The sequence below is a fragment of the Cervus elaphus genome, chromosome 6, assembly GCF_910594005.1.
Source record: "Cervus elaphus chromosome 6, mCerEla1.1, whole genome shotgun sequence".
Taxonomy (NCBI): Eukaryota; Metazoa; Chordata; class Mammalia; order Artiodactyla; family Cervidae; genus Cervus; species Cervus elaphus.
Genome location: NC_057820.1, coordinates 1729583 through 1744130, shown reverse-complemented (window position 1 = coordinate 1744130; position 14548 = coordinate 1729583). Strand labels below are relative to the sequence as shown.

At 59.2% G+C, this 14548-nt stretch overlaps 1 protein-coding gene across 3 annotated transcripts in view; it reads right to left on the bottom strand.

The window, feature by feature from the left end:
* The window catches only part of FAM193A (family with sequence similarity 193 member A), a 148195-nt gene that overhangs the window by 13006 nt on the left and 120641 nt on the right, over window positions 1-14548 (bottom strand). For all 3 annotated transcript variants that reach the window (XM_043906007.1, XM_043906006.1, XM_043906005.1), the window contains 6 exons: window positions 10799-10997; window positions 9621-9893; window positions 8073-8352; window positions 7310-7493; window positions 6031-6261; window positions 3398-4244 (listed from right to left, as the gene is read on the bottom strand). In XM_043906007.1, the coding sequence (XP_043761942.1) occupies window positions 3398-4244; window positions 6031-6261; window positions 7310-7493; window positions 8073-8352; window positions 9621-9893; window positions 10799-10997 (2014 nt within the window). The remainder of the gene's footprint in view (window positions 1-3397; window positions 4245-6030; window positions 6262-7309; window positions 7494-8072; window positions 8353-9620; window positions 9894-10798; window positions 10998-14548) is intronic.

Genomic DNA, 14548 nt, shown 5'->3' with positions numbered 1-14548 from the left:
CTCAGCCCGCATGCCACAGCACAGACCCAGCACAGCTAAAAACAAAACCAACAGAAAGGCATGTGCTCTGCAGACGTCTCTGTAACTAAGCTGGAAGACTAGCTAAACCAATCATTTACCACTGAAACATAGTTTACAAAAATTAACCTCATAAAAGACAGAAATACCTTAACAAACCAATTACCATAGAGGACAGAGAGAATGTTCTCAGGAAACTACTCCACAAAAAAGGCGCCAAGCCCGGGGGTGCCGCACGGGAGATTCCTATCAAATCATTAAATCCTGAACAGTCCCAGTGGAGGGCGAATTTCTCAAGAATACTGAACATGAAAAACAAAACCTTCCTAATCATCATGAAGTGCAACAGGTCTAAGAAGAAAAATGTTTAATCTACACAGATGCTAGAAAACCTGACAAAAATCAGCTCACTCTTGATGAAGTATTTTTAAAAAGTAGGACTTATTGGATATTTTCTTAACGTGATAAAATACATGAACCTTAAAGCCAAAATCTTAATATAGAAACATCAGATGTTTTCATTAAGTTTACGAATGATGCAATTAAGTAAGAGAAAATGAGGCTTAAGAACTGGAAAAGTAGAGTAAAGCTTTCTCTATTTGCAAACAGACAACAGAAAACCCGAGAGACTCAACAAGACTGAAGGAACTCACTAGGGTGGAAGGTGGAAAGCTAAGGCGCAGAAAGCGGCGGTTTTCGTACATAAACGCAGAGACCAGGCTGGGGAGCAGCGTCCACCAGGAACAGCACGGGCCACGGACACCACGCGAGGGCTTCCAGGGGCCACGTTAACAAGTAAAGAGAAACAAGGAAAACTAGCTTTAGGAATATATATTTAGCTAAACACAGCCGAGAGATCATTTCAGTATGTAACCAGTGTAGAAAATTATATTGAGGTATTCTACTTTTTTTTTCATATTAGGTTTTAATGGTGTATGTTTTTACCCTCACAATCCCCTCAACTTGCACTGTGACCATTTCAGTGCTCAGGGGTGACACATGCCTGGCTGCTGCACCGGACTGTCCAAAGTCAGAATGTACGATGGCAGAAGACATCGCATTAAGGTTAAAAGCAAGGAAGATTAAATACTCAGGAAGAAGCTTAACAAGAAATGTGAAAAACCTATTAGAGAAAACTTAAAACATTCCAAAAAGAGATAAAGTGGATTTAAACACATGGAAAAACTCCCCCTGTTCTTGGTAAGGACAAACATCATACAAATCAATTCTCCCTAAATTAATCTATAAATTTAACACAGTGCCAATAGAGACACCAACAAGGTTTTTTCTTTTTTAAGGGAGTTAGGCACATTTACACTGAAGTTCCTATGGGAATAGAAACCCGAAAGAACAGCCAAGAAAACACTGAAAAAGACTCTGAGGGGAGAGGAGCCGCTGCAGCAGCTCACCCGGCGCACCCAGGCTGGGCAGACAGCCGGGGGAAGAGGAGGAGTCCCAGACAGGCCCAAGGACACGGCCCCGCACAGCCCACCGCAGCGCCCTGGGCCCCTGGAGAGGAGCTTTGCAGGAGCTGGTGTCGGCGCATCCACCTGAGGATGAAGCTGGATTCATGCCTCCCATGACACACGAGAATAAACCCCAAATACACGTATCTGGGAGATCAGCGACAAAAGCGAAACCATCTACCACCAGCAACACGGGGCACTCCTCCGCCACCTCAGAGTAACTGTTCCAAGTCCCGAGACCACAAGAGAGCAGTGAGCTGACCGCGGAGGTGCCTGGGGAAGCCTGGGCAAGGCCAGAGCGCAGCACACACGGCGAGAGCCAGCATCCACGAGAGCCCTGAGCAGCGCCTGCAGCAGGCAGCGCGGCCACAGACGGACACCCCACTCACACAGGCCTCTCACACAGGGACGGGAGGGACCACACACCCAGCTGCAAGATGAGAAAAGACACGAGTGGGAAATTCACGAAAAGATGTAGAAACAGCCCTTAGAAACAGGACTCGCTGCAGTCAGAGAAAAGGCATGTGACAGCCCCTACCAGACGGGCCGGGTCTGGAGCCTGACGACAGGACGCTCCCGAGAGGGTGGGCACGCGCCCCGCCGCGCCTGGATGGCGCCCCGAGCCGGCGCTCCTCAGAGGCGCCGCCCCACCTGGGCCCGCTGACCGCGCGGCAGCTCTGAGCCCACCCCGCATGGACCCCCAGGCCCAGAGCAGGGGAACGCCCTGTGCCCACGGGGAGGGGGCGGCAGGGGGTGCAGTGCCAGTGCGGGCGGCCGCGGCACTGAGGTGTCTGCGCGCGCACACGCTCCCGCCTCAGTCCTGCCAGCAACACCCCCGCAGCCCCCGGGGCAGGTCTCAGAGCGGGAAGAGAGGACGCCGAGCCGCACGTCTGATTGAGCAGGGCGTACGGGGTCCTCCGCCAGGGGCCCCCGGGCTGAATCTGGGGCATCGACATAGACAGTGCAGGTAAAGGGGTACCACCAATAGCACCGGGCGAGGACTCCTGCCACAGTGCCCACAGAAACACGAAGAAAGGGAAGAACACACCCGGGGGAGAAGAACGGCCCCTCCTGCAAGACACCGCATGAGAAATGCAGAAGGAAGACAGAAACAGCGCTGTCTGGAAACAGCACCGGAACGACCTGTCTGGTGAGCGAGGGCTGCTGGCCACAGATGCTCAAACTAGCGGGCAAGCGTCGGATGCAACACACGGGGCTTGTCTGCCCCCGAGACACTGGCCTGAGCAAAGGCCGGGAGGCATGGTCCTCATGGAGGAGACACTCCCCACCCAGCAGCCCGGGAGCACCAGGGTCACCGCCAGGCGGGCAGGGTGTGATTCTGACCACGCGGTGCCCGCGGATACAGAGCCGCTGCCAACAATGCACAAGCTGAGCCTGCCTGTGAGGAAACGGCACCCAAGTGAAATGGTTCTAAAAAGGCATTCATTCTGAATGTGGATGGGCCGCACTCTTTAGAAACACCAGGTTGTGAGAAAGGGAGGAACTGACAGGGGGCCCCGGGGAGGGCCCCGCGTCAGGAGAAACGAGCTTTTCCCATAAAGGACATTACAGGACAGAGAAACAGGAACGAGGCTCCGGTCTCCAAGGCAGAGAACAGCCTGGGCGGCGTCGATCCCTTGCCTCTAACTGTCCCGTGGTCTGGAGAGAGCGCCCTCTCTGGAGGAAACACACACAGAAGCATCTAAAGGGCAAAGGGCAAAACAACTCTGCTCTGGTTCAGAAACACAGTCCGGAGGCCAGGAGGACGGAGCCAGTGTGACCGCTGACTGGGGTGTGCGCGGGGTCCTTGAGCTCTTCCCGCGGTCGGGGGGTCCGGAGGCTACCTCACAACAACCAGACGTGGCAACGGTGCCCACATGGCCCTGTGCTGGGGGAGAGGCCCCTGCACTCACCGATGGAGCTGCTGGCGCGCTCCCCTTTCTTCTTCTTGCTCTTCCTGCTCCGGCCCTTGGGCTGCGGGGACTCGGCGGGCGCCGGCTTGCCACTCTGCAGGGGCTCGCCGGGCGCAGGGGGCTCGGCAGGGCCCGGGCCCGGCTTCTCCTCGCGGGCGTGGCTCGGCTTTCTGTTGTTGTTGTTGCTGTTGGCCCTCCTCTCCTCCCTCCGGGCGTCCCCCAGGGGCGGGAGGTCCAGCACCCTGGCCTTGGGCTCAGGCTGCGGCCGCGGCCGGGCCAGGCCCTCTGGGGCCCGGGGGGGCTCCGCGGGCTTCCGGGTGGGCTCGCCGGAGGCCTTGCTGCCCGGCCGCGGCTTCTGAGGGCCGGCGCCCGCTTTGTGGTGATGCACCATGTCCAGCAGGAAGGACAGAGGCTCCTGCTGCTCCCCGCTGACCCCCTTGGGCAGGAGCCGCTTGGCTTCCCTGGCATCCATGGGCTCAGCAGGGTCCGCGTGTCTGGAGGGGTCGGCCTCCGGCCCCGGGCCCGCGTGGTCCGCATGTCTGGAGGGGCAGGGGGATGAGGTCTCGGGGTCTTCGGTCGGCTCCAGCAAGCCGTTGTGGATGGTCTCGGTGCCGGGCGCCGACTCTGCAGCCGTCTGGAAGCTGCCGGCAAGCATGTCCAACTTCGGGCAGTCCTTCCCGGGCCGGTCCTTTTTCTTCTTCTTCACGGCCCGCAGCGTCTGGAGCTCCTGCAGCCGCTGCAGCCCCTCCGTCAGCCGCGCGTCCTCGGCCCGCCGCCGCGGCTCCTCGCGCAGGTGCAGGTGGCCCCGGGCCCGCGCCTCGGCCTCCAGCCGTGCCTTCTCCTCCAGCTGCGACGGAAGGAAAGGCAACGTGAGACAGAGAAGCGGGGCGCCTGAGAAAGTGAGCCGCAGGTAAGACGGTAACTCTGAAAGGGGCTGGAACAGGCCAAAGCCTCAGAGCAACCCATGTCAATGCAAGGGTGACGGTGAACAAGCCCCCCACAGCCTGAGCTGCCGGGGGGTCGGGGGTGGGGAGCAGAGGCCGAGGTCAGAGCGGCTGTGTGCTCCTGCCCCACGGGCCCGGCGTCCGGGAGGGGGCGGAGGACGCCTCGCAGGTGCTGCCAAGCCCACCCAGCGAAGCCCCTGCTGACGCACTCACGGGGTCACAAGGACACACAAGAAAATGTGTGCTAAGGAACTTGAAATTCCTTTTTCCCACCCTAGCAGGTAAGATTTCCAACTTGTGCTCACTAGCGTGATAGGGCTAAGGACTTTCTAAAATATTCAACATGACGTGACAGACAGACAATGTTTATTTCTGCTGTCCAACTGGCAGGAAGTTAATTTTCATCTCCGGTGAAGACTGTATGTTATCAGTGACACACATTCCAAGAGCGTAAGTGGAAAAGACCCCTGTCTAGCAAACAAACACCCAGTAAGAGAACAGAGAACAGCTTCTCCATCACGGGCTCCAGCGAGGCCTGTGCTGGGAAAATGCAGAGGTCCCTCCAAACTTCAGCATGCCTCAGAGTATTTCAGAAGGCAATGCTGATAGACAACCTGTCTTTCCACAAAGCTTAAATACAAAATTAGGCTGAAAATTCAGTCACAGATTTTCAAAAAATCTCAAGTAAAGTTCGTTCAAAACCCTTGCTCCGTCAGGGAGGCGGCGTTCTGGAGGCGGCACCGACAGCGCCCCCAAGTGGCCCCCCGGGCACCCGCGCACCCCCCGCAACGCAGCAGCCACAGTGCGCCTGACCCCGGTCACCCCGAAAAGCAAGGTGCTGGGCGGAGAGCACAGAGGTGAGTGGGCGCCGGGGCGGCCTGTGCCGAGCCTGGAGGGCCTGCAGCCACAGCTGGAGTCAGGCGGCCGCAGGGACAGAGGACAGAGGACAGGGGCGGGGGGACAGTCCAGAAAGCACCTGCCCGAGCCGAGGCTTCGGGGAACCCAGTGGGAAGTGGACCCCTGGGACCCCACGCTGCAGCGCCACCGGGTGGAGCACACGTTCCCCACACCAGGCGTGTGGTGGGAACAGGCTGGTCCCTCCAAGCCCCTCTTCAGACCGGGGGTCAACCCAGACCCGTCTCAGGACCAGGAGGTACGCCGCCAGCAGCGAACCCACACCCCACAACCACGACCACCCCAGAGTCGCCGTGAGCGACAGTGGGGGCAGCACCGCACAAGTGGCCCAGCTGGGGTGGGCAGGCCCCCTCATCACCCCACGGTCGGTCTGCGGCCTGATGAGCCCCCCGCGAGCACAGCCCGCCTGCCTGCTGAGGTGCTCGGGGAGCCGGGCACCCGGGAGGGTCCTCGAGAGAACGGGCAGGTGGGGCAACCAGAGGGCGGGCCGCTGCTTTCATGCACAGCCCTGGAGTGTCGGCTCGGAACAAAGTGATGCCTTACCTGCTGGCTCCACAAGCCCACAGCGCCCCCTGCCCTCGGCAACCGAGGGCTCCTGCCTCGACTTTCCTGGGGAAGACGCGCCTTCAACAGACAGAGGGCAGACAGAGGGCAGCACAAGGACCCGGGGGCTGGTCTGAGCGCCACGGCTTGGAAGGGACGCGTGGGTCCCGTTCGGGCTGGCCGAAGCCACTGGGGCTCTGGGAGCAACGTGGGGGCCACGGCCCCGATTACCTTCCTCTGCTTGTGCCGCGCGCGCTTGGCGGCCCGCGTACTGCTCACGGGCTTGGTCTCCGAGCTGTTTATGAACTGCAGCAAGTCCTCCACCCTGCGATGGTCGACCACACTCTCCCGTTCCGAGAGCTGGTCCGCCTTCTTGGGCTGCTCTTCCTTCCTCTTGGTCAGCCGTAAACGGAGCTTTTCCCTCATTTCTGCATAATTTCTACTTGTGGGTGCGGCTGGAGGCTACAACAAATGAAAACATGAGTAACTCAAGTTTTAATGACTGCGAATATGACAGATTTCAGACCACAGCATTTAAATAGAATTTTTTCTTATTACTCAAGTACCCCCTGTATGTCAGGAAAAACAAATAAAAGAAACAAATGGCAAGAAGAAGAGAAGCCTTTCATCACCCATTACCCAAAGGTAGTATCCTGGCATTGACCTGTCGAGCTCCATACATTCAGGGAAAATCTGGCAGAGAAAATCTGGCAGAGGACATACAACTATGCACACAAATGGTTATTTTCAAACTAAAAAATAAACAATTATCCATACTACCTGATCCATGTTTAATACAATGGAGCTTCACTATCTTTTCACGGCAATAAACAGGTTTACTGTCTCTCTCCGCACCCGCTCGCAGGTTCCCTTTCCAGGGGTGAGAAGGCTTCTCACCGGCTACTAAAGCCAAGTGCATGTATTCAGGAAACGCAGACAGAAGTGGAGAAGACAGCAGACACCTCCTGCCCTCTGCTCCTCCACGGCCCGCCCAGGCAGCGCGGCTGACACCTGCTCCCGAGGGCAGAGCGGCTGTCCCGGGACACCGCACAGCGTGGACTGCCCCGCTGGGCCGTGCCGTCGAGCCCAGCACGTGTGTGACACACGGCCCCGCGGGGCTGCCGTCCATGTGCGCACACTCAACAGCGCCCACGCCTGGGCGTCAGCAGGTCTGACTTCAGCTACTATTCTAAACACCACAATCAAATGCAAAAACAACTAACTCTGGGCAAGTCTTTTTCATTATTTCTGTAGGACAAGTACAACCTAGAAGTGGAACTGCTATTTTATTAGACAGTATCCTGATTTTATTAATAACTATGCTGCAAATAAAGCTTTACACACGATATAACCATACCCTGAATTCAGCCTGGGGTATTATTCTTGCAGAGCAGTTGTGTATTTTACCATTCTCACTGAAACGTGCGGTTTGCAAGCACCCATCGCTCAGCAGCGCTCCCCCCTGCGGGGCCCTCCCGAGGCGGCCGGGCAGAGCAGGCGCGGCACTCACCCCGCCGTGCCCGAAGAACTCGCAGTAGCAGCAGTCGCAGTACTTGCCCTCCTTCTGGTTGGTGGAGGTGGAGGTGCTGGAGCTGTGCTCGGAGCAGCTGTCCTCGTCCGCGCTCTCGTCCCCGTCGTCCTGCTGTGGGTCGTACACGCCGTTCTCGCAGCGATGCCCTTCGCAGTCAGGGTCGCTGCAAAACCGCGCAGGGCCTGTCAGCAAGCAGCCTGCCCCGCAGGGGCGCGGGCAAGGTGTGGACCTGCCCGGCCAGGGGCTCACGCAGGCGGCACAGCATGAGGGGTCACACCTAGAGGGGCTCATCAGGGCCACACACGTCCCTTCCCCTCACCCCGCTTCATCCTGGAGGTATGCGTAGGGAGTGGCGGCAAGTTCAAAGGGAACGAAAACTGTCTTTCATTAAAACCTATCAAGCATCCTGTACAGTTCTCTGCTCCTGCATGCGTGCTGAGTCACTTGGTCGTGTCTGACTCTTCCCAACCCCATGGACTGCAGCCCACCACGCTCCTCTGTCCATGGGATTCTCCAGGCCAGAATACTGGAGTGGGTTGCCATGTCCTCCTCCAGGGGACCTTCCTGACACACAGATCAAACCCAGGTCTCCTGCATTGGCAGACAGGTTCGTTACCACTAGTTCCACCTGGGAAGCCTAACATGTACCAAATACCACTCCAAAACACCCAAGGCGCTTGCTCTTGCGTCCTGGGGGGTCAGGGAGCACCGCGCCCCAGCCTCCCCACCAGGCCAGGCTCACCTGCAGACGCTGGGGGGTGCGCTGACAGAGCCATCGGTGGTGGGGGGCGGGGGGGCCACGGGAGCAGGACAGAAGCTCTTGAGCGACTCCACGAAGCCGGGGGAGGCGGCTGTCTTGGGGAAGGACACGGCTGCGATGTTGGCCAGGTGAGGCGTGGAGGCTGGCGAGAGGGCGGCGGGGGCGAGGGCAGGCAGAGGGGCCAGGCCTGTGGGGCTGCTCCTCGGGGCGGCCGGCACCCCGTGCCGGTGATCTTCCTTGTTGATGCCGTGAAAGACGTCACCTGCGTCAGAGATGCTGGAGTCACTGCCTGCGGCCTGTCTCTAACTTCCAGCTTTTTTTTTTGGAAAACCAACTTTTGGTCCAAAAATGTTCAACTCCATAGAAAACTTGCCCTTCACCTGCATTTGAGATTCGTCACTGTTTTGCTACATTTACTTTCTCCCCCCCACACACTTACCTGGTGGCTTAAGGTGGGGGCGGCAGTTGCTTGCCCCTGGGAGCATGGCCTGGGCTCCTGAGAATACGCGTCTGTGCTGTGAAGCGGGCACGCCAGCCCGGCTGCAGACACAGTGCCCCGGGGGGGATCGTCTCAGGCACGGCCCACCCAGACTGTTGGCCTCGCCCACAGCCTCTGGTGGCTTTTCCCCCAGCCCAGTGTCTTTTAAACTCTTTCTTCCTGACACAACATTGACCTCTCCCGAGAGAAATGCTGGGGGCACGAGTCCTGTGACAGTGGCATGGGATCCTCCCACTGACCCCACTGGAGCACCTAAGGCGCCTGCTCCCGGCGGCCCAGCTACCTCGGTCTGCGCTCAGGAGCCGTTGGGGCCAACCCGTGGGCCCTGCACCCAAATGGCGGGCCTGCTGCGGTCTCCGAACAGAGACCCCACGTCTGAAACCCGTGACGCTGCCTACCTGGGTGCAGAGCGGCCTCTGCACTATGGGCCGTGCATCCGAGGCAGCAGTGAGGTGTGACCCGAAGAGCCCCCCACCCCCAGCTCCCTCTCCTGAGGACCCCGAAGGACCCTCAATGTTGGCTGGGTGCTGCCAGCCACGCCTTTCCTCCTCTCGATGCTCACGCAGCCCTAACTGGCTCACGAGGCCTCTGTGGTCCTGCTCCTGTGCGCCTCTGACGTCACCTTCGAGCGCCCTCTGCCCTGGGCTCAGATCAGAGCAGCGGCGACAGCACCTCCGCGCGAGGGGCCCGCACGGCGGCCGGGCTACACCTCGGGCAGGCTGGCACCCTGTCGGCTCACTCCGCACGAGGCTCCTGCTTTAAGGTGACAGCAGATCCCTCTCTGTGTTCTGAAAGCAATGCCCTCTTCCCCTCACAGAACATGATGTGAAGAGAGGCAAGGTGGAACGCAGGGTGGCAGAGCCCCGGGGGTCGGTGTGACAGCCCAGAGGACACGCCCCTGGGCACCTGTAGCTGTCCGTTCCACTGACGCCTCTGGGCACGCCGAGGGGGAGGGAGTCACCGAGGCGCTGAGCAAGCCCCAGCCCCGGGGCCCCTGGGCAGCAGGGCCCCGGCCAGCAGGTGGGCCTTACCTAGGGAAGGCGGCCTCTTGGACGACACGCGGAACTGGCTGCTGCTCGACTGCACCGTGGTGGCCGTGCAGGACACAGACGACGTGGCCGACGACGTGGCCATCACCACTTTGTTTGCTTCCATGAAAGCGTCTTGGAAATTGTACAAACATTTCTTTTTTGCAGCACTCTTTTTCTCTTTACTATCAGAAACTGCAGCCGTTTCACTGCTAGATGGTGGCGGAAGAGCTTCAGGTCTTGCTTCTGAGAGTGTTGGCCCTAATATGTCACTCCCTTCAGAGAAGAATGGGAAAATTAAGGCTTCCAAAAGACACAGGATTAGCTCACACCTAAAGAGCAGCTACTGCCTAAACCACAAACACTGGGGCTGCGAGGGTTAGGAGCCCACGGCGCTGATGCCAGTCAGCTAGCTTGTGTCTGAGAAAAGCTGGCTGAGCACCGACTGTGTGCCAATTCCTGTGCCAGGTGCTTTCCAAAAGTTACTCAATGTCTTAAAGCTACTTTCTGAGCTTAGCGCTATTATTCCCAACCTAAGACAAAGAAACTGAGGCCAGAGAGGCTAAGTAACTTGCCCAAGGTCACACAGCTAGAAACCCTCTTCAAGCACAGACCAGACGTCAAGTCTAGCTTGCTGTTTGAGCACATGCAGGGCTTGGGGTGGGGCCCCCAGGGCCGTCCGCACACGGACGACAGCGCTAAGGCAGACGGGCAGCCCTCATCCGCGCGCCCTGTCCCGCCAGGAAGGCGCCGGTGCCTCAGCAGCGGAGGTGGCCGTGGGAAGGTGCTTGTTAGCGGGGACAGGGCCCATGTAGGGGCAGAGCAGGAGGAGAGGAAGGAACGGAGTCACAGCGTTCAAGCCACAGCACCCCGCTGCCTGGGCCGAGGTCTGGGGGTCAGCACTGCTCAGGAACCAAAGCCAATGCTCTGCAGCCTGGGGGCAGGGAGACCCAGCGTCTGAGGCCGCGGGCTCCCGGCCACCAAGCCCGGGGCCTGCGCGGCTCTGTTGGTACAGCGGGACTCGACCAGTGACCAGCAGCCTGACAGGGCGGGGTCTGCCGCCCTCGGCGGAAGCAAGGGGAAGGAGCGGCCTGGGACCTGCTAGGGAGCTGCGGCAACAGGTGGCATCCACTCAGCTCGGGTCTCTGTAAACTCCAACAAAGGTTTAACGAGTTCCTTACCAGAAATTGTATCTGGCAAGAAAGCGCCAGGGTTCCAGTTCTTATCATTCATCACTTCTGATCCCCAAAGACTTATAAACTTAGAACTAGTCCACTCTGGAGTGCTCCCAAAACAGCTCGGGTAAATATGGTCTTGAAGAGACGCACTGAATACCTGATGTTTATTTGTGTGATTCTGAACAGGTGCTGGTGGTAAAGCCTACAAAAAAAAATGTTCTAATCACATATCAAAATTAATATTCTGTTTACCTAAGGATTTAAACTACAGACACACAAGTCATTATTGAAACCTGGGGGGCACGCCTGCCGTGAACAGGCATGCGGGAACACACCTCACAGAACGCGCACATGATCACACGCGGGGCCGCACGTGACGGGGCAGTGGCACGGGACGCAGACTCGAAAAGCAGCTGGCGCTCAGGGGGCTGACCGCACATGCTCAGACCGCCGGGGGACTGCCCGTGCTGCGCCCGAGGCGCATTTTAAACGAGCCCGTCTGCACGAGATCTGCTCCGATGGCTCACTCTCACCTGGCGTTTAAAAATCGCCGGTCAGAAGTCCCTGTGGAGCCACTGATAAGGGGGTCAGCTCTGCCCCGCTCCCTCACACCTGGGCCACGGGCACAAGTGTGAGGACAGACGGGCTCGACACTGAGCTGAGCCCGCCCTCTCAGGGTGTGGAAGGAGAGCCCTGCCCAAACGTTTCTGCGGTGACTGGCCGTCAGCTGCCCCCTGCACGCCTGGGCGTCCTGCCCCCTCTGCCTGCAGCCGCGCCCCTGCCCGACACCCCTCCCTCGGCGCGGCCGGAGCGGGCCCATGGGACGTGAGAGTGAGTATGTCACTCTGTGCTCAGGCTGGGCCAGTGGCTCCCCACCCCCTGACGTAGAACCAAGGCCCGAGCGTGGTGTGGCCGGCCCTGTCCTGCTCACCAGCCTCTGGACACACAGTCTTCCCTCTGCCCCCAGACTTCAGGCTACTGCCCGGCCCACAGCGCGGTTCACGGCGTCCACCTCCTAAGGATGTCTGAACTGCAGCTCACAACCCTGCTGGCCTGGCTGATCCTCCCGCCACAGCCGAGCTGCTGCGCCCTGGAGAGGCCGCCACTGCCCCCTCACCCCCCCCACGCCCAGGCTGCGGTGGCCCGCCCCAGCGAGTCCATGAGCCCAGGATTCTCCCTGTCAGCGCTCACCACTGTCGGAATCAAGACTCATGTCCAACCTACTGGTGGGGCATCGCCCTCGCCTCGAGTTACAGCAGTGTCCGGGGGGTTACACCTGGAGCCTGGCCCTGCCGCGCCCGCAACTCGCTGACACCAGCACACGCCATCCCCCACCCCAGGTGTGCACGGGAATACCCCCGGGGACACAGACGTGAGCAGTGAGCACGCTCAGCCCCGGGGGGGTTGGGGTGGGGGCTGGGGAGGACCCCCAGGAGCAGAACCCCAGGGGCTGGACGGGGCAGAGGGGGGAAGGGATGAGCCAGAGCACAGGGCCGGCTGGCGTCCAGACACAAGGGAGTCAACCCAGTGGGCTGGGGGGTCCACGGAGACATGCCCGTGTGCCTTCTATCCTGGGGGGCTGGGGGGTGCAGAAGGTTCTAGGCAGCAGGGTGAGATGGTCTGGTCAGCTGAGTGCAGAAGTGGGTCTGCGGCACTCTGGGGGAGGAGCCGGGGACAAGAATGACATGGGGAGCGGTTAGTACGGACGGGGATGTGGAGCGCTGGCGGGGTAGGGAAGAGGGGAGGGTCTGTGGCCCCGCTCCCAGAGACACTGCGGCAGGGACGGAGCTGGACCGAAGTCCCGACCTGTCCCAGCCTCTGGGCTGCACGGTCTAAGGGGTTCACGGGCTGGCTCACCCTCTGCTAGCTGTGTGACCGCAGGCAAATTACTCAGTGTTTTTGTGCTTTAGTTTTCTCATCTGTAGTTTGGAAACACCTACCTACAGGGGACGTGGTAAGAATTAAACCAGACAGTACACATCGAGTATTGTCGCCTGGCCCAAAGGAAGCATTTCCTGAGCGCTAAGGGGGGGTCTTCCTAGACACAAGCCAGCAACCCCACCCCCAGCCCAAGGTGCTGCTGCCCTCCCACAGGGCCAGGGGTGGGGGTGGGGTCCTTCTGCTCGGACAGCTGAGCAGCTTAGCACACCACCGACCCTCAACGGGCTCAGGCAGATGAAGGTGGAGGGTGAGGCTGGAGCAGACTCGGGACTTGACAGCGGGAGGAAACGGCAGACTGGACACCCAGCACCGCAGCAGGAGCCTGACCAGCTGACCTGCCGTGGACGTCTCAGGGGCAAAGGGCAAGGACAAGGAGACTCTCAACAGGTGTCAGTCTCCATGGAGAAGGGACAGCTGCGAGCTGCTCCACTGAGCAGGGACGGACGACGAGTCACGATCAAATGGGAAGTCTCAGTCCTGAAGGCCTCGGGACGTGGCAGAGCCCGCCAGCAGGTGGGAGTCCCTGCAGTCAGGCCGGCCGGCTCAAGACGCAGAAACACACTGCGCGCTCGCGAGCCCCTCGAGAGCCCGGGGACAGCGAGCGCTGCCGACTTCTCCCCGAGAGCGTCTGGCTGACGGCTGGACCACACCACCCACGTCTCTCCGGTTTCTGCTCAGCCATCAGCGCTCTGCCCTGTGTCACCTCTCTGCAGGCCCACCCACAGGCTCCGGGGCGGGGGTCTCCCCTCAGGGCCATCTGTCTACACTGCATCTACAATTTCTATCCAAGTACGTCACAGCGTTCCGAGTTTTGACATTTGATCAGGGTTTTGTCTTCTCTTTAGACGACGAGACCTCTGAAAGCAAGGGCTGGGAGTCCTGTTTTCCTTCACCTGGCACCACCTGGCGCTCAGCAAATGCTGAGTGGAGTAAGGCCTGTGGCCACGGCGCTGTTACACTGGAGACGTGAGCTAGTGACACTGTCTGTCTGGTTCAGAAGACCACCCGTGCAAAACAGGAGGTCCAGGGTGGACACCAAGGGGAGCAGGGGTCTGCAACAAACAAGCTGCACCTGAGGGAAGGCGTCTGCACAAGAGGCCTGCCAACCTCCAGAGCTAAGGGCTTCCTTCAGGAAAAGAAGAGGCAACTGTCACCTAGACCATTTGGGGGCCATACTTCCATAAAAACAGTGATGATTTAAGCACATGTGGATAACGCTATTACAACACTGATTTCAATCTTTATACAAATCCATATGGCTTCAATTCATAGAAGTTCTGACATGTTACTTTGAGACAAAACTGATTCACAGGAAAGCACAATTCTGCTCTAACTGTAAGTCCAGACACACTAATTGATGACTTCAGCCAAGCACACTTCTGAATTTACGCAGCAGTCGTGAGACCCAGCCTGTCCTGCCCCGAGCACAGAGCCCGGGGAGCAGTGGACGGAGCCCCACACGCGCGGCACCTGCCACCAACACCCAGCGCCCGAACAGAAGGGCCGGCGAGCACCCAGAGAGCGGCGGTGCGAGGCGCTCCTCACTGGGCTTCTCCGCAAAGGCTCCTCAGTGCTCCTGGCAGGGGGAGGAGGCAAAGGCACTGCCTTCCTTTTGCTATTTCTCAGCTCAGAAGGACTGAACTCTGAAATGAACACAGGTCACAAGTCACGCCACGACCTGCAAATGGCAATCAGTGTATGTCCCTCTTCCCCACACGGCCTTTCCCTTCCTCCAACTCCAACTGAACTCACACTTGTTCCACGTGTAACTCTGCGAGCCACGTCCACAGGGTGCACACACGTAGCCCAGTG